This window comes from Rhineura floridana, chromosome 22 (genome assembly GCF_030035675.1).
Source record: "Rhineura floridana isolate rRhiFlo1 chromosome 22, rRhiFlo1.hap2, whole genome shotgun sequence".
Lineage (NCBI taxonomy): Eukaryota > Metazoa > Chordata > Lepidosauria > Squamata > Rhineuridae > Rhineura > Rhineura floridana.
The window spans coordinates 9,830,658-9,855,289 of NC_084501.1; the positions used below are offsets into that span (position 1 = coordinate 9,830,658).

General features: G+C 47.7%; 2 protein-coding genes across 5 annotated transcripts in view; one reads left to right on the top strand and one right to left on the bottom strand.

Annotated features, from left to right (window-relative positions):
* OTUB1 (OTU deubiquitinase, ubiquitin aldehyde binding 1) overlaps nucleotides 1-9,394 on the top strand; it is a 28,806-nt gene extending 19,412 nt beyond the window's left edge. For both annotated transcript variants that reach the window (XM_061606934.1, XM_061606933.1), the window contains exons 3-7: nucleotides 3,323-3,421; nucleotides 5,441-5,559; nucleotides 5,758-5,842; nucleotides 7,657-7,851; nucleotides 8,944-9,394. In XM_061606934.1, the coding sequence (XP_061462918.1) occupies nucleotides 3,323-3,421; nucleotides 5,441-5,559; nucleotides 5,758-5,842; nucleotides 7,657-7,851; nucleotides 8,944-9,141 (696 nt within the window). In that variant the 3' untranslated portion in view covers nucleotides 9,142-9,394. The remainder of the gene's footprint in view (nucleotides 1-3,322; nucleotides 3,422-5,440; nucleotides 5,560-5,757; nucleotides 5,843-7,656; nucleotides 7,852-8,943) is intronic.
* Nucleotides 9,395-11,563: 2,169 nt separating this feature from the next.
* MACROD1 (mono-ADP ribosylhydrolase 1) overlaps nucleotides 11,564-24,632 on the bottom strand; it is a 366,194-nt gene continuing 353,125 nt past the window's right edge. Inside the window, exons 6-11 of one of the 3 annotated variants that reach the window (XM_061606930.1) lie at nucleotides 17,375-17,496; nucleotides 14,190-14,220; nucleotides 14,012-14,085; nucleotides 13,049-13,130; nucleotides 12,844-12,875; nucleotides 11,564-11,765 (exon numbers count right to left, since the gene is read on the bottom strand). In XM_061606930.1, the coding sequence (XP_061462914.1) occupies nucleotides 12,871-12,875; nucleotides 13,049-13,130; nucleotides 14,012-14,085; nucleotides 14,190-14,220; nucleotides 17,375-17,496 (314 nt within the window). In that variant the 3' untranslated portion in view covers nucleotides 11,564-11,765; nucleotides 12,844-12,870. The remainder of the gene's footprint in view (nucleotides 11,766-12,843; nucleotides 12,876-13,048; nucleotides 13,131-14,011; nucleotides 14,086-14,189; nucleotides 14,221-17,374; nucleotides 17,497-24,632) is intronic. The other 2 variants (XM_061606929.1, XM_061606931.1) reach the window with 2 other exon arrangements.

Here is a 24,632-nt window from a genome sequence, read left to right on the forward strand (position 1 = left end):
CATGATAGCAGCAAGCAATCACGAGAAAAAGTCATACCCATTTATTCAGATTTGCAGCCCATCTGGTCTTACAGATTCAAAACACGCAGATACCCCAGATTGAACTCCTTCCATTGTTACGTCCTAGGATTGCTCCCAAAAGCCCTGTAACTTCATAATGTGGCTACCCCAGTGATTCCCAAGTGATTGCAACATGTCTGGAACTAAAGGCTAGTTCACACATGCGCCTACATTCCTTGATTCCTCCATTCTTGGTGACTTATTATTTATTAAATTTATATCCTGCCCTTCTTCCCAGTAGGAGTCCAGGGCAGCAAACAAAAACACTAAAAACACTCTAAAACAACTTAAAAACAGACTTTGGAAAATATTAAAACATATTTAAAAACATTTTTTTAAAAATTTTGAATACATCTTTTAAAAAAAGCTTTAAAAATACCTTAAAAAGCAATTCCAACACAGATGTAGATTGCTTACTGTGTGGGACTGGCGCCCTTGAAAAGTGTTGCAGTAAGCATGTTTAAACTATGGGATTCCCACAAGAGACAGTGATGGCCGCCACCTTGGACAGCTTTAAAAGAGGGCTAGACAGATTCATGGGGGAGAAGGCCATCAGTGGCTACTAACCATGCTGGCTGTGTTCTCCCTCCACTGCCTCTGAATGCCAACTGCTGGGAATTGTAAGTGGGGAGAGTGCTCTTGGGCTCATGTCCTGCTTGCAAGCTGCCCATGGACATCTGGCTGGCCAGGATGCTGTGCTAGATGGGCCTTTGGCCTGATCTGGCAGGGCTCTGAAAACCAGTTGCTGGGAACTGGAAACTGGGAGAGTTTGTTGCGCTCAGGTCCTGCTTGTGGGCTTCCCACGGGCATCTGGTTAGCCACTGTGAGAACAGGATATAGGACTAGATGGGCCATTGGCCTGATCCAGGAGCCAGGCTCTTCTAAGATTCTTAGTTGATTGCTATAACAGTTGAACCGCATCTGTTTGCAATGCAAATAGAGCTTTTATGTCAGGTGTGGGGCCTTTGGCCCTCTGAATGTTGCTGAATTCCAACTCCCATCACTGCTGGCCATTGGCCATGCTTGCTGGGGCTGATGGGAGTGGTAGTTCCATAACATCCGGAGGGCCAAAGATTCCCCACATCTGCTTTATACTACCCAAGACCACAATTCAGAACCTCTAGTCATGAAGTCCACATAAACTCTGAAGGACAGACGGCGCATTTTATCGATCTATGGAACAGTCCTCCATCAATGCTGGCTGCTGATTAGTTGCTGAACCAAGTTTAAGATGTAAGATCTGGTTTATAACGCCATAAACAAGTCAGGACCAGGTTATCTGAGGGATCACCTTCTCCCCCAGACCAAAGAGACCACCAGGTCACTTTGGCCTGTGGAGGCGGTCCCCTTGACCATGCCATTGCCTACAGAGGCCCATCTGGTGGAGGTGCCATGGAAGGACTTGTGTGTTGTGGCATCTGCTGTGTGGAATGCTGTCCCTCTTGCTGTTGGCTCCCTGATGTTCTTGGTTATTGTGGCGATACCTTGCTGGCTGGTTATTGGTTTTTTCCTAAACTGTGGCTATTGTTGCATTTTATTGAACCGCTTTGGTATTTCTCTTTTGTAAAAGGAAAATGGTATTCAGATATTTTGAATAAACAAATCCAGGGCTGTTTGCAAACATGAAATGAACAATACAAGAATATAAAACCTACAACAAAGCAAACCAATCTCTAAAAAACCCCAGAAACAGTAAAACTCTAGCAGTTCATAAAAACCCCAGGGACCTTGGGTAATCCAATGAAATTCCACCAAAGGCCTGGTCAAATGGATCTGCCTTAAACTGGCGCCACACATGCAATAATGTAATGGTCAGCCACACTTCCAGGGGGGAGAATGCCATTTCTGGGTGACTGCTACAGAGACAGTGCTATCCTTGATCTCCTCGTCCCGTGGGACAAGAACCACCAACCGCAGCACACCTAAGATGTCAGGTCATTTCTCGAAATCACTGGTGTTATAAAATTAACAACTCTTACAACCTCATTTATAAGTCTTCAGAAGTTCCTAGGCTGAAGGAGTCTGGCACAGGAGGTACAGAGGGCTGGATTTCATAAAATCATATAGTTGGAAGGGGCCTATAAAGCCATTGAGTCCAACCCCCTGCTCAGTGCAGGAATCCAACTTAAAATATCCCCAACAGGTGGCTCTCCAGCTGCCTCTTGAAGGTCTCCATTGTCGGAGAGCCCACCACCTCCCAAGGTCATTGGTTCCATCGTTGTACCACTTTAGGAGGTTTTCCTGATGTTCAGTCAAAATCTGGCTTGCAACGTGAGCCCATTATTCCATGTTCTGCACTCTGGGACAATTGAGAAGAGATCCTGGCCCTCCTCTGTGTGGCAACAAGTACAGTACTTGAAGAGTGCTATTATGTTGCCCCTCAGTTTTCTCTTCTCCAGGCTAAACATGCCCCGTTCTTTCAGACTGTCCTCACAGGGCTTTGTTTCAGTCCCTTGATCATCCTTGTTGCCCTCCTCTGAACCCATTCCAGTTTGTCTGCGTCCTTCTTAAAGTACAGTGTCCAGAAATGGATGCAGTACTCAAGATGAGGCCTAACCATTGCCAAATAGAGGGGAACTAATACTTCATGGGATTTGGAAACTATACTTCTGTTAATGCAGCTTAACTTCACATTTGCCTTTTTTGCAGCCACATCGCACTGTTGGCTCATATTCAGCTTGTGATCAGCAACAATCCCAAGATCCTTCTCGCCTGTAGTATTGCTGAGCCAAGTATCCCCCATCCTATAACTGTGCATTTGGTTTCTTTTTCCTAGGTGTAGAACTACACCTGTTAAATTTATCCCTGTTAAATTTCATTCTGTTGTTTTCAGCTCAATGGTCCAGCCTATCAAGATCCCTTTGAATTTTGTTTCTGTCTTCCAGGGTATTAGCTATCTCTCCCAATTTTGTATCATTGTGAATTTCTACGCTGAATGCAGAAAAGGGGACTTCCCTCCTCTGGTAGCCTGCTTGGTTTCTTTCTTAAGCATAGAGCACTCCATCACTCCTCTTCCAGCCTACTCCCTCACCTGCATGCATTTCCCGATCATCTGTGGCTACCACACTGGTACTTAAATACACCTCACCCATATGAAAATAAAAGCTCTGTGGTATGTGGATAGATTCCTAGCTGAGGGGTTTTTTTTCTCAAACAGGTGGGACACGGAGAAAGACAGAAATTCAGTGCTCTCTGTATTAAGTAATGTTACAGGCTCTCCTTCCCATTCTCCACATTTCACCTCCTGGCCGTTTCTCTGCAGATCGCCGTCCAGAATCCGCTAGTCTCAGAAAGGATGGACTTGTCGGTCCTGTACAAGGAATACGCTGACGATGACCATGTCTATCAGCAGAAGATCAAGGTAAGTGTGGCAACAGGCTGCTTGTGTCCCACCTTATGGGCTACCGAGGGCAACCCAAATGGACGGAGGGGATGGAGCTCATTTCCTCTGAGAAAAGGGGAAGGGCCCTGGCTCATGGATGGAGCATCTGCTTTGCGTGCAGCAGGTCCCAGGTTCAATCCCCAATGGCATCTCCAGGGAGGGCTGGGACCGTTCCCTCTCTGAAACCCTGGAGAGCCACAGATCTTGGAAGTAATTAGTTACAAGTAAGAAATTACTTGTAACTAATTATTTTTTTGAGTAACGAGTGGGTAATTCCTTTACCATTTTGATTGTGATAGAACTAGGAGTAATTTTATTACTTTTGTGGAGTAATTGTAATGTTTCCAGCATTACTTTTTTTTTGGGGGGGGGACAGGGGAAGTCTTCTGCTCCTCTGATTTGTGGATGAAAATCATGTGCCTGAAACTAGGCTTCTGTGCAGCATCGCTCTTCCCTCGTGCTGTATGGGTGGGTAGGAGGTGACGAGGGAGGAGGTGGAGTGAGGCGGGGTGGAGTGGAGAAGACAATTGTTTAAAAAAAATAGATGCTGGTGGTGGTGAAGAATGGAGTGGAGGGAAAAAGGAGCTGGAGGGCAAGAACATGGATAAAGGAGGAGCAGGTGGCAGCAGCAGAATGGAGATAAAGAACTGTGGAGGTGAAAGATGACAACGTGTGTGTGTGTGTGTGTGTGTGTGAGAGAGAGAGAGAGAGAATACTGTGTTTGCACTTGGCACACAAAGTGGCATCCACCACCCTCTCTGGCCACTGTGCTGCATTTGCAGTATTTTAACTTTTTTGCATCTCGGGAAAATGTTTGCTTGGGTGAGTGCCCCTTAGTTGGCAGTAGGGCAGGGTCCAAGAGGTGGTTAACTGAGAGAGATTATGCTTGCTGGCTGAGTGGGGGTGGGGTGGCACTTGGTTTGACATGCAAAGATCTGAGTAGTGGCCCTGCCTCCCTCCCTACCTCCCTTTACCACCAGAGAGACCACCATTGCTATCTTATGGATAAAAAGAATTATTCTACTACCTCTGTATGTGTGTATTTATTTTTAATGTTGTTTTAGGCTACTTAGATGTGCAGCAGCCAAAGCCAGCACCTTGTGGACATTTCTTTTAAAAAAGTAACTGAAATGTAACTGTAGTGATTACTTTTGAGAAAAAGTAAAGTAATCAGTTACTTTCAGAGCAATTGTAATTGTAACGGAAGTTACTACTTTTGGGGACCATGTAATTGTAACGGTAATTTATTACTTTTTAAAAGTAATCTTCCAAGCTCTGATCAGTGTAGATGATAGAGAGCTGCATGGATGAATAGCCTGACTCAAGATGATGATGATGATGATGATTAATTGCATTTATATGCTGCCCCATAGCCAAAGCTCTCTGGGCGGTTTACAACAAATTACAACAATCAAGATAAGGCTGCTTCCCGTGTACCACCTCTCTTAGGTGTTCCTCCCCTCTTGAAAATTGTTTTGCACATCTGCAAACCAGGCCTGTGGATCCTTCCCTCTTGGCTATGTCAACAATAACACTTAACAGTCTGAAACAGAAGAAAGGGCTGTGGCTCAGTGGCAGAGCATCTCTGCTTGCAGAAGGTCCCAATTTCGGTCCCATGCATCTCTTGCGTGAAACCCTGGAGAGCCGCCGCCCTTCACCTAGACCAGCCTTTCCCAACTAGTGGGCCACCAGAGTTGTTGGACCACAATTCCCATCTTTCCTGACCATTGGCAATGCTGGCTGAGGCTGATGGGAGTTGTGGTCCAAGAACATCTGTTGGCCCACTAGTTGGGAAATGCTGCCCTAGACAGTACTGAGCTGGATGGGCCAATGGTCTGACTCGGTGTGTGGCAGCTTCCTGCATTCCTGTGATTTCAGGGTTGTTCAAGAAGGAAATGTTCCTTGAGGTCTCCCTCTAGTTTTCTTTTTCCATCTCTCGGCCACCCAGCCAATCGGATGCTAACCCACCTCTTCCATTCTCCCCATTTCCCTATGCAGGATCTGCTGAAGAAGTATTCATTCATCCGGAAGACAAGGCCAGACGGCAACTGTTTCTATCGGGCGTTTGGCTTCTCCCACCTTGAGGCTCTCTTGGAGGATGGCAAGGAGCTGCAACGGTAGGACCCAGGAGGAAAGGAGTGCCAGTCGATTTGGGGGGTTGTTTGGGATGTTGGGTGTTCAGGGAAATAAACGAAATTACATCTGGCAGCTTTCTGCCCGTTAATGAAGTTTGAGCCTTTGGAGTTTTCATTGTAATGATTCTTGCTTTTTAATACTTTTCATTATTTATGAATGTTATTTTTTACTCAACACAGCTTCAAAGAGGTGGCTGCCAAAAGCAAGGAAGTGTTGGTTTCGCAGGGCTTCACGGAATTCACCATTGAGGACTTCCACAACACGGTAAGGCAGCAGGGACACTTCAAGCCCGGGGGCCAAATGTGGCCCTCCGGCCTCTCTGTGTGGCCTTTGGGACTCTTCCCCAGGCCATGCTTCACACCTTCCTTGAGCATTGGTTTGTTTTGTTTTGGCCTGGCTGGAATATGTCCCTGAACTCTGATCATTCCTCTTGCTCGACTGAATAAAGGACAGAGAGGGCTCTGTGAGTGTGTGTAGAAACGAGCCTAATGTGTAGAGGTAATACAGGCATATCCCGCTTAACGTTGCTTCACTTAATGTTGCCTCGCTATAACGTACATGCTCCATATGTCCCCATACCCCGCTTAACGTTCGCGGTCTTCGCAATAACGTAAATTTTATTGGCATGACGCCGCTGCCATCTAGTGGTGATTGCGTGCAGTACAAGTGAAGACAATTGCTTCACTTAAAGTAGATTTTCACTTAAAGTATATTCTTCGGTCCCATTGCAAACATTAAAGCGGGGTATGCCTGTATTTACATTAATTGCTCCACTGACTTTTGCCCCACCCACCTTTGGCGTGTGGTCCTTGGCAGGTTGCCCAGAAGGAGATATGGCCCTCTGGCTGAAAAATGTTGCCCACCCCTGCAGTAAGGCAAGGGGAAGGATAAGTAGAGAGGATTTGGGGTCAGAACCCTGGGAGCCATTTTGAGATTGGAAGAGTTGAAGAATAAAGACAGTTGTCTTTGGGACTTCACTGCCTCCATTCAAGGCCTGGAACTGTTTGCCCTGGAGCTGTTTTTGGTCAAGGACAGTATATAAATGTTTTAAATTGAAAATAAAGCTACTGACATCATGCCATTGTACCAAATCTATGGTGCGGCCACATTTGGAATACTATGTACAGTTCTGAGCGCCTTACCTCAGAGGATATTGTAGTTGGAAAACATTCAGAAAAGGGCAACCAAATTTATCAAGGGGGTGAAGCATCTCCCCTATGAGGAAAGGTTGCAGCATTTGAGGCTTTTTAGTTTAGAACAAAGGTGAGTAAGAGGTGACATGAGAGGTGTAAAAAATTATGCATGGAGAACATGGCTAGAGAGAAGTTTTTCTCCCTCTCACAGCACTAGAACTTGGGGTCATCCAATGAACCTAAACGTTGGAGGATCCAGGATAGACAAAAGAAAGTTCTTCATGCAAGTGCATAGTTAAACTATGGAATTGGCTCTCACAAGAAGCAGTGATAGCCACCAACTTGGATGTGTTTAAAAGAGAATTAGACTGATAGGAGGATGAAGCTGTCAATGGCTACTAGTCATGATTGGCTATGATTTGCCTCCATGGTTGGAAGTGTATGCTTCTGAATACCAGTTGCTGGAAAACACAGGAGGGGGGAGTGCTTCCACTCTCAGGTCCTGCTTGCAGGCTTCCCAGGGGCATCTGGCTGGCCACAGTGAGAACAGGATGTTTGACTAGATGGGCCACTGGCCTGATCCAGCAGGCTGCTCTTAGATTCTTTTACAAACAGCAAAGTATAACCAAAAATCCATATTGATACGATGATTTCTGTCCCACTCCTTTCCTTGTTGAAAGGAATGTGATCTGAAAGCTGTTGCATTTTACACCCTTTCCCTGAACTGACTGTTTTCCGTGCCTGCCTTACATCTCCATGTTGTCCAGTAGGTGCACGTCCCTTGCGTTGTGGCTCTTGGTTCCAACCATACCTCCAAAGTTACAAATGATTGCTCTGCTACTGAGCTGCCTCTGCCCTTCCCCAGAGTTTCTCCATTGCTGCCTGACAGGGCGAACTCCAGGCTCCTTGCTTTGACTCGTCCCATTTTGTTTTTTATCCCTGTAGTTCATGGATCTGATAGAACAGGTGGAGAAGCAGGTCACGGTTTCGGAGCTGCTGGCCTCTTTCAACGACCAGAGCACCTCAGACTACCTTGTTGTGTACCTGCGGCTGCTCACCTCCGGGTACCTGCAACGCGAGAACAAGTTTTTCGAGCACTTCATTGAGGGAGGACGCAGCATAAAGGAGTTCTGCCAACAGGTCAGGAACATGGAGGCTGGCTGGGGAAAAGACATCTCTGGGCAGGATGAGACCAGATCATACTCACACAGGCTTCGTTCTTGGTTTTTCCTTGCCTCTTGGAAGGGGCTTTTCTGCCTTGGACAAGCAGCCCCTTCCTAGCAAGGATCTGGGAATCTACATATGAAGCTTTAAAACCATTCTGCTGTCCTTTTCCAGAGTTCATAGTTCTAACAATACACAGAAAGGCAGGAAAATTGGCCCTTTAAGTCCGCTTAAGATTGGCCTTGGGTGGGGCCACTAGATGCAGAAAGGAGAAGCCTTTTGCTTGCCTGCCATTTCCCTTCTATTACTGTTACTATTTTACTCCATTTCTTACCTGTCCTTCACCATAAGGCCCGAGGATGGGTTACAGCAGTTTAAAGTTCAAAGCTAAAAACAGCTTAACACGAATTACAGTTGCAATTATAAGGTGGGTCCTAAAACATATATATCAGGTGTCAAAGGTCATGGTAAAGAGTATTAGTCTCCTTGTTCCCTGATTGCTTCCATATATAACACTGTGAGATTAAATAGTTTGAGAATCTCAATATTCTGCAGAATCCCAAACATGCCAATAATGAGACCTTGAAGCATGTTTTTGTGTGTTTTTTAGCTGGGGATATGTGCTACGTTGTGGCCCTCCAGATGTTCAAACACAGCATCAGTCAGTGTGTTTAGCATGCAGCATATCTAGCCTTTGCTAAGGGGAGGTCTCCAGTATCTGCACACGTGCCCTGCAGTTTGCTATCTGGCACAGGGCCTGTGAGGCACAGTGTAGACAAAAGGGTGCTGTGAGATTTGTGCATTTGTTAGATCACTGCATCAAGTACTGAACTTATGTCATGCTTGGCAACCTGGAAATCTCATTGTTACCCTTCAAAAAAAAAAGTTTAGGTTTCTGTCCTTCATGATTACAGGATAGCCTGGGTGGATGGGCCACGACTGAGAGTGAGTAGGGGCTGGGTTGAGCAGGGTTGGGGACTTGGGAGCCTTGCCCGACTCCTGATCTTTTTTCACACGCTCCCTGCTGAGGAGGTTAAACAACTCACTGTGCCTCCCCTCTTTTTCCAGGAAGTGGAGCCCATGTGCAAGGAAAGCGACCATATCCACATCATCGCGCTGGCCCAGGCCCTGAACGTCTCCATTCAGGTGGAGTACATGGACCGGGGCGAGGGAGGCACCACCAACCCCCACATCTTCCCTGAGGGCTCGGAGCCCAAAGTGTATCTACTGTACAGACCGGGACATTACGACATCCTGTATAAATAGAGGGGAGGTGGGAAGGGAGGCGGTCTGGCTGGTGCGCCAGGCCCCCCCTTTTCTCTCTCTCTCCCCCCCCTCACGTTGTCGCACCCACGATTCCCCGCCCATCTGCCGGGCAGCATCGTCTGTGGTTGTAAATGGTGATCGCTCTTGCTGCCGTCTTGCTCACTTGGTTTGTTATTATATTTTTTTCCCCCTCCTTTTTGTTGTTACACACTCTCTTCTGTGTTTTATTAAAGGGGATGCCGATGAAACAGTCTCCCTTGCCTGTAGCCTCTCTTTGGTGCTTTTATGGGGTGGAACCCTCCTCCTCCTCCCTAAGCCCATGAAGTGGACAGTGTGGTGGTTGATTTTTGTTTTGGCACAACCACCTACCCCTAAAGAGCGAGTGAGCGAGCGAGCAGTGATGTTCTTAAAGGGTCATTGTAGGGCTTCAGCATGCCAGTGCAGAATCTGGCAGCCAGTACATAGGGTCACCTAAGTCTCTAAGACTTAGGCTAAGACTCTAGTCCTCAAGGCTGCAAAGAATGTTTTATATTTATGCAGACAGCATCTAGTAAAGTTTCGGAAATCTGAGGAGGGCTGGATGGGGCTTCCAGATATCCAGGGCTCGGCTGTTTAGTGCATTTGCAGTAACCTGCCTTGCTTTCACTTTGCTTCATTTTCGCATGCCCCATTTCTTGCTCCCACCTTTTTTGCACCTGTTTTTTTAATAACTTAACTGAATCACCTACATAGGATTTGGATTCCCTCTGTACATAACTTCGTTGTTTTTTAAAACTGAATATTTGTTGGTAGAGCTGGGTCAGGAGAAAGCTTTTTTTTTTTCCCCTGAGGGAGGTGAAATTGGGACCTGGCTAGGCACATGGCCCAGAGTGGCTGCTCTTGCTAAGGGGCTTGGTGGTGATGATGATGGTGCCTCTCAGCAGCTGACTTGGTGCTTCGCTAAGCAGCTCTCTCCAAAAGAGGAAGCCTCTTAATTGCAGGACTCGGGCGGGGCCCGTCTTTTTTTCCAGTGCTGTGTTTGCTGTGCTTAAAGGGAGGATTCTCCTCTGCAGGGTTGCACGACTGCCTGGTAAAGGGCATCAGGCGTGCATCTGCACATGCCTCTGGTGTGATGGGCACACATTTGTATGCATGTGTGTATCCTCCATGTTCAGAAAACAGCCTTGTGGATAACTGCTTCCTGGAGTGTACCAGTTCAGACTTGAGGAGGGTGGGCAAGGAAGTTGTATTAAAAGTCTTGGCACATTTTGAGAAGAGGATTAGTTTGGGTTCTTCTTCCCCCCTCCCATGGAGAACTAGTCTTTTTAAGAGTGTTTGCTTCCAGCTTCCAGCCAGATAAGACGGAGCACCACACCACTTGAGCCCTGATCCTTGGCTTCTCTGCTTTGCACACTCGAGGTAGGTGACTCTAATCCTGCTGGTAAACTGTCCCTGTCGTTTCTACCTGTGCGTGCTCTCACACGCACGCTCTTTCTCCTTCACCCTCTCAGGCTGATCCATATTCTGGTCGTGTCTCTTCCTGGTGGTGGTGGTGTCTCTACGGGGCTGTGAGAGAGAGACAAGAAATTGCTCTTTGGATTCTCCTGAAGAGATAATGGAGGAATTAATTAATCCAGCCTTGCTTAGAGGCAGCTGGGGGGGTGTGCACTTGAGGGTTGCCTTTTCCCTGCTGTTGAGATGCAGCCCGGACAGGCACATTTGCTGTTGCGCTTGCATCATTCCCCTTGGTGCCCTTGTTTGGCCAGTTGCCAGTGGGGTCTGGAGCCAGGGTCCTAGAAAGCGACCAGCTAGCACTGTCTCTTTCGCTCCCCCCTCCCCCTTTCAATGTGCAGTCTTAGGCAGAAAAGTCCAACTTAAAAAGGAGAAACAAATGTGGTGTCTCCCGATCCACCCCCCAAATCCTCTTGGGAGCAGAGGGTCCTAATGGCCTTACGGCGAAACGCAGGGGTGGGGCACCTGTGGGCCCTCCAAGTGTTCCAAAGCTCCCGTCAGCCCTTTAATGGTGGAGTAGTCCAGCAACAGCTGGAGGGCCACAGGTTCCTTATGCCTGCGTGAAAGGGTTTATTATTATTATTATTATTAAAGCACAATTCTGTGTTTTTTTTAAAGTGGTTAAATCTTGCTGTGCTGTGACTATCAGCCATCACCCTGAGTCAATGTTCTGCTGCTCCCAGGGCACTCTCTGTGCCTCCTCCCACACTTGCTGCTGCTGCACCCAGGGAGACCCTTGCCAAGGGCCAAGGGCCGCTTCCTGCCAGACAAGCAGCATGCCAGCTTCGCTGCTTCAGCTTGTCTCCCGCCACAGAGGTTTGTGCAGGCGGGGAGAAGGGCTGGGTACACTGCGTTTGTGTTTTTCTGCAAGGCTGAGTCCTTGCTCTTCAGACCCTCCCCCCCTCCCAATTTTACAAAGCATGCGACTGGACAGGGTCTGCACAATGTTTATTCCGACAGCAGTTTCTGGATGTTGCGCTTGTCTGTGGTTTTTCACAACCTCCCCCCCCCCCCCCAGTTTCCCTGCTCCTCCGCTGCCTCCCAAGTGCGCACAGTGTTCCTCTGCTTCTGCAGGGGTGGGCTGGTCAATGCAAAGCGAGCTCAGAGACGCGATGGCGGGCCCCCAGAGGCATCTGGTGGGAAGAAAGAGGCAAAGGTCAGACTTGCCAGGCAGGGCCTGCTTCACGAGTGTGCCCTGGATTGCCCATAGCATATGCAGCAGGCAGGGCCCTCGCAAGTATATATCCTCACTGGTGGGGTACATCTTGCAACATTTGGAGAGGGTGGGGCTGAGAGAGAGACAAGGAGAGCTCATTCCCATTCCTCAACAAGGAGTAAAGAAAAAGCCCAACTTAACACGCTTTTTGTTAGGGTGGAGGTGTCTGGGTGGCCCTCAGCTCCTCCCCACGCACTGCTCAGCTCCTGGACACCTCCTAGCTGCTGCCTCCAGTCTCTGCCTTGGCTGTGTGCAGCAGTTTCAGGCCTTGTCTTGTTCCCCCTAACTTGTAATTTCTGCACCTGTTGTGGTCATTGTGAGCCACGGTTCTCCCTGGGGAGTTCCTCTAGCTTCCCTGCCCCCTGGCCCTCCCTGTTGCTTGAATGCGACAACCAAGTAGCCCAGCATAGACTCTCCCCCCCTCTTCCTGTTGCTTTCCAGGGCTGTAAATTCCTGCACCCTGATTGCTTGTGCATCTTCTTCTTCTTCCCCTTTGTTAACCTCCTAGACCCCCCCTCCCTTCTAAAGCTGCTGCTGCTGAGAGCTCCTGAATCATTGCTTTGTGCTCCCTCCCCAGGACTGAAAAGGACTCCCGTGGTCCTAGCTGACAGCATCTTAACCTTGGAGGCCAGCAGAGGCATGCGTGTGTGGGGGAGAGGGGCCTAATGCACACATGTTGCAGGAGATATGTGGTTAGCTCACCCCATATTTCTGTTTTCAGATAAAACCAGATGGGAAGCGGAAGGAGCTTCTGTTGGAGCAGCGATGGGTGTGAGGTTGTCCCCCACTTTCCCAATTTAAAGTGCCCCCCAGCTGATATTTGCACTGAAATTAAATAGAAACGGGAGGGGGTAGCCAGCCACAGATCTCCCACATCTGGTGGTGCTTGCCCTTAAGTAAACTGGGACTCTGTGGAACGAGGTTAGTAAGTGTTGGCTGTTGTGGGAGCGGCACATGCATGTTTACACTGCACACGGGAGCCAGGACGCGCTTACCCCCGTCAGAGAGCGTGGGAAGTGTGGTCAAGCTGGAAACAAACGGAGGGAGAGGTGAGACTTCCCTGCAAAGAGCTTTTCCAAACTCTCTTGCGCCCTGCCAACACCCCATCAAGGAGCCTGGAGCTTTAGCGGAGGTCCCAGCAGAGGTTTTATCGGAAGCAGCTGCCCTTTTTGAAAAGGCCTCCCGCTGCCGGCAACTCACCAGCGGGGAAGAAGTGGGGCAGCTTTTCCTTGTAGACCTCGTCGTCCTTCTCGAGGAAGACACAGATGATGAGGCGGTCAACCTGACAGGGGCAGGAGGAAGAGGAATGGGCCAGGGTGACATCTGCATCTTTGCATTTTGTGCCGTTTGTTCCTCTGCGACCAGGGCCTGGGACACATGTGGTCCTCCAGCTCTTGCTAGACTCCCAGTTCCCATCATCCCTAACAAGCGGCTCTGCTGGCTGGGGCCGATGGGAGCAGGCGTCCACAAATGGCTGGAGGGCACCAGCTCTCCCAACCCTGATCTGAGCTGCTTGCAGCTAGTGGCATCCACCACACTTAATATTGTATCTACCTCTCCCATTTTCCACTGTGCTGTTTTTCTTAAATCAGGGTTTTAACTTAAATACCTTGTTTTTGGTTCATTGTAGGTGACTGTCTTTGAAAAGTTTTTATGTGTACAGTAGGGCCCTGCTTTTCGGCGTTCTGCTAATACGGCAGTAGCATGCCATCACGTGGGTAATGGCGCCATCTAGCATCCGAAGGCAAGAATGTACAGAAGTCAAGACCTGGGGCATCCATGCCCCTCCCACTCCAGTTCATTCTTGCCTTCGTCCAAGGCACTTATATCCACGTGTACTGTGAGAATTGAGTCTTTAAGTGTGTGTGAAAATTTTGTGTGTGAGAGCGTGTTTTGGGGGATGTTGTTGGGGTTTTTGTTTCCCAGCTTTTTTCCTCTTTCTCTTTCACCTTTTCAGAGATAGTTGGGCTGGTTGGGGTGGTCGTTTTCAGTTATCTGCTGCCATTTTGTTTTTGAATTACCCTGCCTTTTGCACCGCCATTTTGACACTATGCACCACTTCTTGTTTAGTTTTGGTTTAGGTTGGGTTTGGTTAGTTTTGCTTTGGTTTGGTTATTCTCTTCTATTAGCCAGCCCCAACAGGGTGTGCCTGCCCTCCCTCACCTTTTCCTTATTCTCTTCTAGCCACTTGTGCAATGTGTTGAGCACAACCTCTGCAGCTGCTTCGTTTGGGTAGCCTATGAAAAATGGGAGACAGAGGAGGATGTTGCAGAACCAGCTCCATGTTATCTCTTGCTGTAGCAAAGGATTGATCCATTTCCCCTTCCCGTGCATTACTTACCAAATACTCCTGTAGAAATGCAGGGGAAGGCCTGGCCGAAAGATAGAGAAAAGGGGGGACGTTAGAGACAGCCTGTACAATTTGGAGGGGCAGAAACCCACTCCCATTCCCTGATTCCAGCTGTGTGGCTGAGGATGGACGAGAGGCTTACTCCAAGACTGGGGACCCTGGTATCCTGCCGTTGTTGTCAGGCTGAATTATCGGCTATGCTGGCTGGGGCGGATGGGAGTTGGAGTCTAGCAAACATCTTAGTTCTCTGGGCAAACTAGAGGCATCATTGCAGTTCAAGGACACAAGTGCTTTTTCCTTCCTTGACTGAGGAGGGTGCAGTGCAGTCCCCCCCCCCTGCACTTGAGAGTCCTTCCCTCTCGCCATCATCTGCCAGCAGGAGGCCAGTCGTCAGGATAACAGATCATGAATCCCAGGAAGAGGACTGATGAAGTCCACAAAAGCTGCTGCTGCAATAAATCAGCTACATCTTTAAGGTGCCACAAGACTGCCTGCTCTACCTGAGGGAGCCCTGTTTCTCAATAGGGCCCCTGCACCTTTTAAAGTGGGCGTGGGAACCTTTGCCCCTCCAGATGTTGCTGAGCTGCAGTGCCCATCAGCCAACAGCCAGGGATGAGGGGAGTTCTCGTTCAGCAACATCTGGCGCATCAAAGAGTTGTTCCCCCATACCTGTTTTAAAGAGAAGGGAAGAATCCAAGTCATGTTTTCCTCTCCTAGCCGGGTTAAATTTGGTTTAAAAATAATTTACAAAAAAGGGAGGGGGGAATCCAAACTAAATAACTAGAAAGACCCTCTCCAAAGCCAGCTACCCCTTTCCCCAAGCGCTGCTACTCCTAGGTGTAGGAAACAATGTAGTTTTCATGCTTTCACCAACAGTACTTTGAAAAAACCCCATACAATGTCAGTTTCCCATGTACTTTCCTCCATGGGAATCTGGCACAGCCCACTCAGCTTCTCAGCAGAAGGGAGGAAAAAGCCTCTTGTAGATCAGGGTGGGGAGCCTGTGGCCCTCCAGAAGTTGGACTCCAACTCCTATCATCCGCAGACAGCATGGCTGATGCTCAGGGACAATGGGAGTTGTGGTATGTCAATATTAGGAGGGCCACAGGTTCCCCAGTGTCAAAAGCCACAGCACAACCTAAGCAAAACCAGTTGTGGGAGGATTGTGGCTGGGATAAGGGAGGCACATCTTTATGAAGAAAAAAAATTGTACAGTTAGGACTTTTAATTGGGGTTGCCAACTGACCAGAAAAAGACCCAATCTGGCCTGCTCTTGTGCCTTTAACACCAACTTTATGCACAGAAAGTGGCAGGAGAAACGTTTCACAACGTGAAAACAAACCGCACATGCAGTTGGTGTATGCAGATGAAGCTGCTGATGACAACACAGGCAGACGGCTACAGGGGCAGACTGAAACGCTGGCAAATACACAGTTTAATTGGCGAGGGGAGGGAAAAACAGGAGAGAAATATTTCAAATATGTATGCTGCTTTTTAGGGTAAAACTCTCAAGGTGTATTGTCAAGGAAATCATGTTGTTTTGAAGGGATATGAAATCTGGCAACTGTCCCTTTAATGCCCCAACTGTAGCCCCTTTTAGAGCCTGCAATTGCTTATCTGCTCATCGTAAAAGAGCATCTCCCCGCCCCTGGCAAACACAAAGGGGGTGACAGAACACAAGGCAGCCTACAACCGCAGAACAGAATAGATCATATTCAGACAGGCAAAATGTCCTCAACACAAGGGGCAAGAACCAAACGGGGGCAGATGTGCTGAGGACCTTTAGGATTAACAAGCTTCAAACATTGGTGGGGAATCTCCCCCCCTCCCAAGGGCTGCATGCCTTTGGGATGATCTGTCATGGGCCCTAAACAAGTACTCGATGGGGGGGGGCCAAGCCAGAAGTGAGCAGGACACCACTTTCTCTCTCTCTGACATATTTTCTGTTATTTTCCTTTTTGCCACCGGGGGGGGGGGCTCAGTTCACGAGTGATGGATCTACCAGGAGCTGTCAGTCACAGCAGCCAAGGAGGGAAGCTAGGCACTCTAAAAAAGCCTTTGCCAAGCTGGTGCCCTCCAGACTGCAACTCCCAGCTGTCCCAGCCCACTCCAGTGCTGGGAGTTGTAAGTCCAAAACATCTGGAGGGCACCAGCTTGGCAAAGGCTGTTCCAAGGTACTGCCCCATGTCCTACCACAGGGGAAAATTTGCCCTGTTTTACTGCATCAAAAATGAGAGCTAGTTTATAAAAGGCTAACTCAATTTAGCAGTGCTTCAGTTCAAGGATTTTTATATTTTGATTGCAAGTCCCTGCTTTGTAATTGTATTACAAATATATATCTGTCATTATCACTTAGACCTGTGGTTAAAGCAAATTAATTTAATTACCTTGTCTTATCTATTAGCCACTGTAGCGTTCAGCCTCTGTGTGCCAGCACAGTATCAGTATCAGAAGAGCCCACAAGGGGATGATGGCTGGAATGATCTTACCCTGTTTGTGAGCTTTCCTGGGGCATCAGGACAGGACAGGGTTGCTGGGCCTGACATGGCTTTTTTGTGAGGAGGGGAAAACACTAGCCTGGCCAAGGGGAACAGATGCAGAGGACAGGGTTGCAGCCCTGCATCCGTAGAACACCTAAGCAGTCAACTTGGGATGGGCAAATTTGTCAATTTTTGTGTTTCTCATTTTTCAATTCTCCACATCAGTTTGTGAATTCTTTGTTTTCAAAAAAAAGTCCTCATGAAAATTCATCAGCTTTTTAGTGCAGATTTTTATATATATTTCTGTATACAATTTTGCCTAATATGCACATTTTGGAAAGTATAAATTAGGTAGGTTTGTCTTTAAATGCAAACTGAATCAAATGTTCCTACAGCCACCAGAGATCTTGTATCGACTTCTGGATCTTTTCCTGTGAAATCTATGTGTGCCTTTCATTCCAATCAGAATAATTACAAAGTACCCTTTGTGAAAGAAAAAAATACATACATTGTTAGCAATCCTAAGAGAGTAGCAGTGCTAGCTGGCTTTGGTAGAGGATCACCCCCCTTTTTTAAAAAAGCAAGAACTAGTTTGTAAATAGTTTCACTTCTTACACCGCAAGCCTCAGGATTGCTATTGCCTTTAACGTCTCTCAAGGCTCTATCAAATCCCTTAAGCCTCCGCTGTCCACTCACCACAGTCCGCAGCTTGTTCTCTACGGCAAGTTTCAGGCTGTTCCTATAGCAGCTGCTGAGTTCGGCCTCTTGTGCGGTGCTGGGTTCCCCCTGAGCAATAGGTCCCACTGTGTGAATGACAACTGAGGAGAGAGAGAGAGGAGGGTCATTGCCCATTTAGAGAGCATAGCAAAGCCTCCCCCTCGCTTATGTCCTTTTGCAATTTCAACTAAGAGATGCGTGCAAGAGATGAGCTGCTGAACACACTCCAGAGTGCCTTGCCATTGCTCCTCTGCTCTAGAACAGGGCCTGTGATCCTTGTTGCTGGACTACAACTCCCATCATCCCTGTGTAGTGGTCATGATGCGAGTTGGGAGTCCAGCAACATCTGGAGGGCCAAAGATCCCCCCGCCCTGCTCTAAATCAAGCTTAGTGCAAGCCTGTTCCTTCCGAAGGTAGCAGAAGAAAGATTCTATTTTGCCAAGTATATCTTAAGCACTTTAATAAATTATTAAGTGACTATTACTTATTTTTCTTCCATTGCTTTAAACATACATACCACCCTTTGGCTGCATTTGGGCTCCCCAGGTAGTTCTGAAGGTATTACTCAGGCTTAAAATAGCAGTATATAAATATTCCAATATTTTTTTTTAAAAAGAGTTAAAACATGCACTCAGCAGTGCCCTCTTTGAGTAGCAACATATTTTCTAATGTTCTGATGTTATTATACACACTTCTAAAAGAATATATACTCGACATGATTCATGTTAGTATTTTTATATCACACACCTGACATTTCCCTGTCATGAAATAAGAAGCTAGCATGAAACAAATGAAGAGCAACCCATGGCAATTAGAGCCATCACTACTCCCGTTTCAAAGAGGACAGCAGGGACACTCGATCGCTTTTCCGCCGTGACCCCCCACTTCATGGAACTCTATCCCAAAAAAAGCTCCTGCCACTTCATCATTGCACGCTTCAATCAGGCATGAAGGACCTCTTTGCTTCAGATTGCTTTCATGCGACATTTTGAACTGAACTGGTGCTGAATTATTTTGTTTTACTGATATTTGGCTGAGCTGGAATGTTGCTATTTATTGTTGTTGAATCTTACTGTGGTCTTTAATGCTTTGTGTATGTATGTGTGTGCATTTCTCATCTATGCTGGTCTTGTTTTACCAAATATTGTGATCCTGTATTTGTAAGATGGAAGATGCTTTCTGAAGGTTTTGTCCTAAAAGGTGGTCCAAAAATATTTTAAATAAATAAATTTATATTATTTTAAAGAAGTATTTATATACCGCCCTCGTGCAAAACATGCTCATAGCTTGGATAAGTTCAACAGCCCCACACACAAAGTCACATCTCAAGTTTGCTGAAGGCTTTTCTCTACTGGTGTTTGTTTATTGTCTATTTATTAGACATAATTATAGCCCACTCTTCTTCATCATCATCATCAATCCTAAGGGAAAGCATAATAAGCAAGTACGTGAACTACTACAAATCAAAAAACCAAAGCTATAAATGAGCATAACAAGAACAGCTGAAATGCATCATATTTGTTTTTACAAATAGAAAGACATTAAACATACAAAAGCTACTAAAAATTACAGTGTGGCTACTTGCTCTCAGACAGGAATGCTCTAGTGCCTGGGCAAACAGGTAAGAATTTATGTGGCACCAGCGTGATGGATGTGTTGGTGTCGGGTGCTCCCAAGGCAAGGCCATTTCAGAAGCAGGGGAGGGTACCACAGAGCAGGCTCTTTCCCACATCTACACACACAGTACATCTGCTAGTAGAATCCAGACAAGAGCCACCTCTGAAGGTCGTAGGTCACAGGCAGGTTGGCGTCAAGAGAGGCACACCTTCAGGTACTGAATCCCAACACAAGAAAGTGCTGGCCCCTTGAATTTGGCCTGGAGGTTTCTACCCAGCTCCCAGTGGTGCAAGCATCATCTTGCTACATCCCTCTGTCTCTGTTGGGCAGTGGCACCGACATCGCATCCAGACAACCCCCAGCTAGTCTTATGGCAAGTATACGATCGCACCTTGGTGTCCCTGCGCATGCACTTAAAAGATGCACCCATTCCTCACACAGGAATCTTAAATTCCAGTCCTGGGGAGGGAGCTGAACCCCAGAGACTGACAATGCTGGCAGCGCATTCTAACAACGTTTTAACAAGGCACACATACACACCCAAAGGCAAATTATAGAGGTAAACTGGGGACAGTGCCTTATTTACCAGGGACTGGAACCACATCATAATGACTGATGGTGAGCAGGACCGCTATCAATTAGCTTGCAGACAGAGTGGGGTGAGATGGGGAGGCAAAGAAGCAAAGCTAAGCCAGTAGCCAGGTTTACTGAAACAAAGGAGCAGTGTGCAAATATTAAAACAGCCGGCCCAGATTTATTGGCAGCAGCTTCTGCAGGGAGCAGGGGTGGCAAGCGAGAGAGGAGCCGAGAGTGATTTAGAGGAGGGGGGTGGCTGTGAGGGCTTGGGCCTGCCAAGGGTGTTTGATGCCTCCTCCCTCTTCTTCAGAAACATGTTGCACTTGCTACTAAGTAAACCTGGGATCCATGTGTACAAACTGGGAAGAGTAGCTGGTCACCAGGGGGTGCTGTTGAGCCAGCAATCACTGTCCATCAGAAGACCTGCCTACGCTCACATATATTCATGTCTGTGTGTGTCTGTGCCTCCCCCCCCCCGTATCCACGTTATATGTGTGAAGCAGGACATTCCTTTGAGCCTGGCCTTGCCCTGCCACTACTTCCCAGTCTCTAAGCTCTTGGAGAATGGGATATTTTGTAGAAAGGAGCATTTGAAAGTTAGAAGATGATCTCCGAGCCCTTGCTAGAACCTCGCTTACCTTTTGCTTATTCTGATGGGGGGGGGGTTAGCAGGTCCCACGCCTCAGCAGAGCCCCCTGCTGCTCCTTCTCCATCTTAATACTGCCTGTTTGCTCCCCCCTTCTCTACGCCAGTGGCAGCAGGAGGCACAGCAGCCGTCCCTGAGAGACCCCCCTTTCTGCTCCCCTGCTCTCTTCCTCCAGGGCAGCCACGAGAACTGGGCTCTGAGGGGAAGGATGAGTAGGCTAGCTTTCCCCAACCTGTGGCCCTCCCTGCGTTGCTGGGACTCCAGCTCCCATCATCCCTGGCCTTAGGCCATGCTGGCTGGCGCTGATAGGAGTTGGAGGCCAAGAACAGCTAGAAGTGACCAGGAACACTAGGCAGGGTAGTGACTTGTGCATTGCCAAAATGTGCCACCAAAGGAGATGATGCAGATTTGCATCTGCTAATTTATACGTATATACCTGTCAGGGGTGGGGAACCTCAGGCCTAGGGGCAAAATGTGGCCCTCCACCCCTCTCTATCTGGCCCTCAGGACTCTTCCCACCACCACCATACCCCCTTCCTCCCCACCAGCCCCACTTCACACCCTCCTTCAGTGCTTTTGCCAGGCTGGGCTGCGCCCTTCAGCTCTAACGATGCCTCTTGTTTGTCTAGATGGAGGATAGAGAGGGTCGCGTGAATGCACATAGCAACTAGTAAAGTTCACTTTGGCCTCTGCTTCCAGTGCCCACCATTGGCATGTGGCCCCTGGAAGGTTGCCCAGATGGGAATGTGGCCCTTGGGCTGAAAAAGGTTCTCCATTCCTGGTATAAATACAGTACTCTAATTTTAAAAAAAAACAGTACATCTCACGGTAGCAGGGAAGATGTGACCTGTGCGCCCGTGCAGTCTGCTGCCCAGGTGGGCCACCCCAAGGCCCTGCCTGGTCTCCTGACTTATTTACTGTTTTGTTTTGTTTATTTATTACTGATTTATAACCCTCCCAGCAGGAGCCTTATGGTTCTTTCTCTTTAAACCAGACTGGGACGGAACAGTCCTTCACAAAGAGCACCCTTTCACCTAGTGGGCTCTCCTCCGTACTGTGGCCACCCTACCACCAGATATCCACACAAGTGTTCGGGATCTACTTAGCCTCAGTCTGTTACAATGGTTGTATTATTTATTATTTGATTTATGTCCCGCCCTTCCTCCCAGCAGGAGCTCAGGGTGGCTATTATTATTATTATTATTAATTGGATTTATTAGATGCCCATCCGGCAGGTTGTCCTGCCACTCTGGGCGATGGACAGTAAAATATATAATACACTCAATATAAAAACATATACACAGAAATTAAAACCACAACCATTTAACTAGTGGCTATTTATCCACTGCTTTTCTTATACTCAAAATCCAATTTCCAATTTCAAGGCAATGATAATGTACAATACATGTGCGTGCACATGGACACATACCGACATGAAACCAAGACACACCAGCTCCATTAAAACAGCTCAAGCGATTAAAATAAATAAGCAATTCAGTTCTGCAGGATGGTTGACCTCACCGTCACCACTGGTCCTCTGAGGGTAGTGAAGAGTCAGTGGTGTCAGTCATCAAGAATTTTCAAGCAAGACCTACCCTCCTGTCACTTAAACCCATCACAACTAGCCCGGTCCTTTGGGGCAGCAGCAGAGAACAAGGCGTTACCCTCTTCGCCATGACAGCCATGCAGGAAAGGGGCTGTCACTCAGTGGTCAGGACATGCATGCAGAAGGTCCTGGGTGAAATGCCCAATGGCATCTCTAGATAGGACTGAAACTCTGGAGAGCTGCTGCCTGTCAGTCTATACAGTACGGAGCTAGATGGACCAAGGGTTTGGCTCGGGATGAAGCAGCTTCCTCTGGTCCCTATCGTCCTTTTGGAAGAGTGCTGTGGAGACAAGGGCTTGTCAGCCAAAGGAGCCATGGTGAAATCTAACGGTGTTTATTCCAGCATAACTGAGAGAGAGGGAGAGAAAGAGAGATGTGGTCAACCTACCAACCCTTGCCCAAAGGACCAGGAGTCCTGCCTCGCCACTCCGGCATCCTTCAGCCCTCAAATGCTGCTGCCAATGGCTGCTTCAGCGTCTCAAGTGACCAGATGCCACCGGAACTCTGCGAGTGATTCACTGGCGCGAGGGATGGCTTGGCTTTCTCGCAGTGCCCAGAGGCAGCACGCTGGCTTGCTATCTCCACCCTCACAACCCCACTCCTGGTTGGGCAGGGGAGGGGGAAGGAAGGCCACGTCCTGTTGTTTAGGAGCACCATGATCTTTGATGTACCCTAGGAAACAAGGGAGTCCCTTCCAAGGTTTCAGGGTTAGAAAAGACTCAAGGTCGGCTTTCTTCTTTTTTGCCCTGATCTACAAGCTCCTGCATTAGGGATACATGTTTGTTTGGAAGGGGAAGCAGGAGAGGGAAGGGCTCAGTGGTAGAGTGCCTTCCAACTTTCATTGACTGAAAGGCTATGAAAGATTATGGGTTACGCAGAACTCCTGAGCATGGTGGAAACAGAGAGACATGGGTATCCTCAAGCTCTGTCCCCACAGATGTAGCGGTCTAAGACCTCCTGAGACCCTTTACTTTTTGGGAGCAGGGTCCCAGCAGGGTCCCTATGTCTCCAGCATCCTATGAGCCAATCAGCATGAAAGGCCACTGAGAAGAGTCTTCTAACATGCTTCCTTGTCTTTTCCTGCTGATTGAAGCCAATCAGAGTAAAAGGAGGTGAGTCAGCCACTCAGAAGGTTCTTCTCAGTAGCTAACACACTTCCCTTTCATGCCGATTGGCTCCTAGGGATGTCTGTTGTTATAGGAGAAGTTGCACCTGGGAAGAACTGAGGAATGTGGAGATGACAACAGAGAGCAAGCAAGGGAGCATGGCTGTAAGGGGATGTGGCATGACTATCATGAAGGGACCTTGCACTTCTGAATTTGTCACTACACTACTGCTTATCCCACAAGAAAATCAGATCTTGAGATGTGGGGTGCTGTTGATAATATTTCTCAGCAGGCCCTTTCCTGTGTGACACAGCACCCCCCAATGGAACATTAGGGACACAGCAGTCGGCCCCAGATCAGAGAAAAATAAAAACACAATTTTTTGCATTGGGATACTGTCATTTCCTTGGACTCCTCTTTGCCTGAGTGCAGAAGCAGGAGGAGGTTTTGCATCATCTCTGGGGAAATGCAATCAAAATGCAAATCTCCCACTGACACGCCAGCGTTGCCCCTGATAATAAAGACAAATTGCCCGTGCAAACTCCATGGAGTTGCTGGCTATAAATCAGCCTCTCCAGTTATTTGCACCAAGGGGCTTCAACGCAACCCCCATCCACCCTGTAGCCACTGGTTATTTGTGACCTGCCTTGTCCCACATTCAAGCACGGAGGATGAGTTGTCATTTCCCCCTGCAGGCCTGGCTCCATCACTGGGTAGCATGAAGTGGCAAAAGGGTTTAAGGAGAGCTCTGATGGATGAGACCAAATGGCTTGGCTACTTCAGCATACTGCTGCCAACTGTGGCCTCAGCCAGATGTTTCTGGGAAGTAGGGCATGAAAGCAACAATCATCCTCGGGTTGTCTGCAGCAACTGGGGTTCACAGGTGTACTGCCCCTGAATGTGGAGGTTCCATCATTTAGCTGTCATGGTTAAAAAGTAGGGCTATCACCTGACGAAAGAAATGTCAGATACACAAGTTTTCAACTAACGATTAAATTTGCCTATGGATTTTTTAAAAAACAGTTCTGAAGCAGGACGTACATTACGTTTTTAGTTGACGCGCATGTATGATGTAGCAGACGGCAGTGGGCACAGCTACTGCACCCCCTGGTCTTGGTGGGCAGCAGATGGATTTTGAGGCAGGTGGAGCCAGAGGCCACAAGAAGCGGAGCGCCTTGCCAGAGACACAAACGGTACCAGGCTGTCACTGTTTGGGGGCTGGGATTCAATCATAGACTAGTAAAATCAGGCTGTGCAATTAAAAGTTTGCACAGCAAACCTGCATTTCTGCAACAATTTGCAATTAAAAAAAATCCTCATGAAAATTCATCAGCATTTTAGTGCAAATTTATTCTAAGAAATACAATTTTTCCATGCAGTTTTGATTAGCACACACAGTTTTTGCAATACATTTTCCTTAATTTAATGCATTTTGGTATGATATTTCATCAATATATGTATTTTTATGCACGCTTTCCCCTAACGTATACATTTCTGTACACATTATGGGTAACAGCATCGTAAAATTCAGAGAAGTGGGAATTTCAAAGAATGGCTGCGTTCCGGTTTGTGCAGTGGTTCAAGAAGTGCAAATTAGACATACTCTCATCAAAATCAAAGAAAACCTAACCTCTCCCCTATCCGTAGCTTTGATGCAGCGCCTCAAACCACTCCACAAGCCAATCA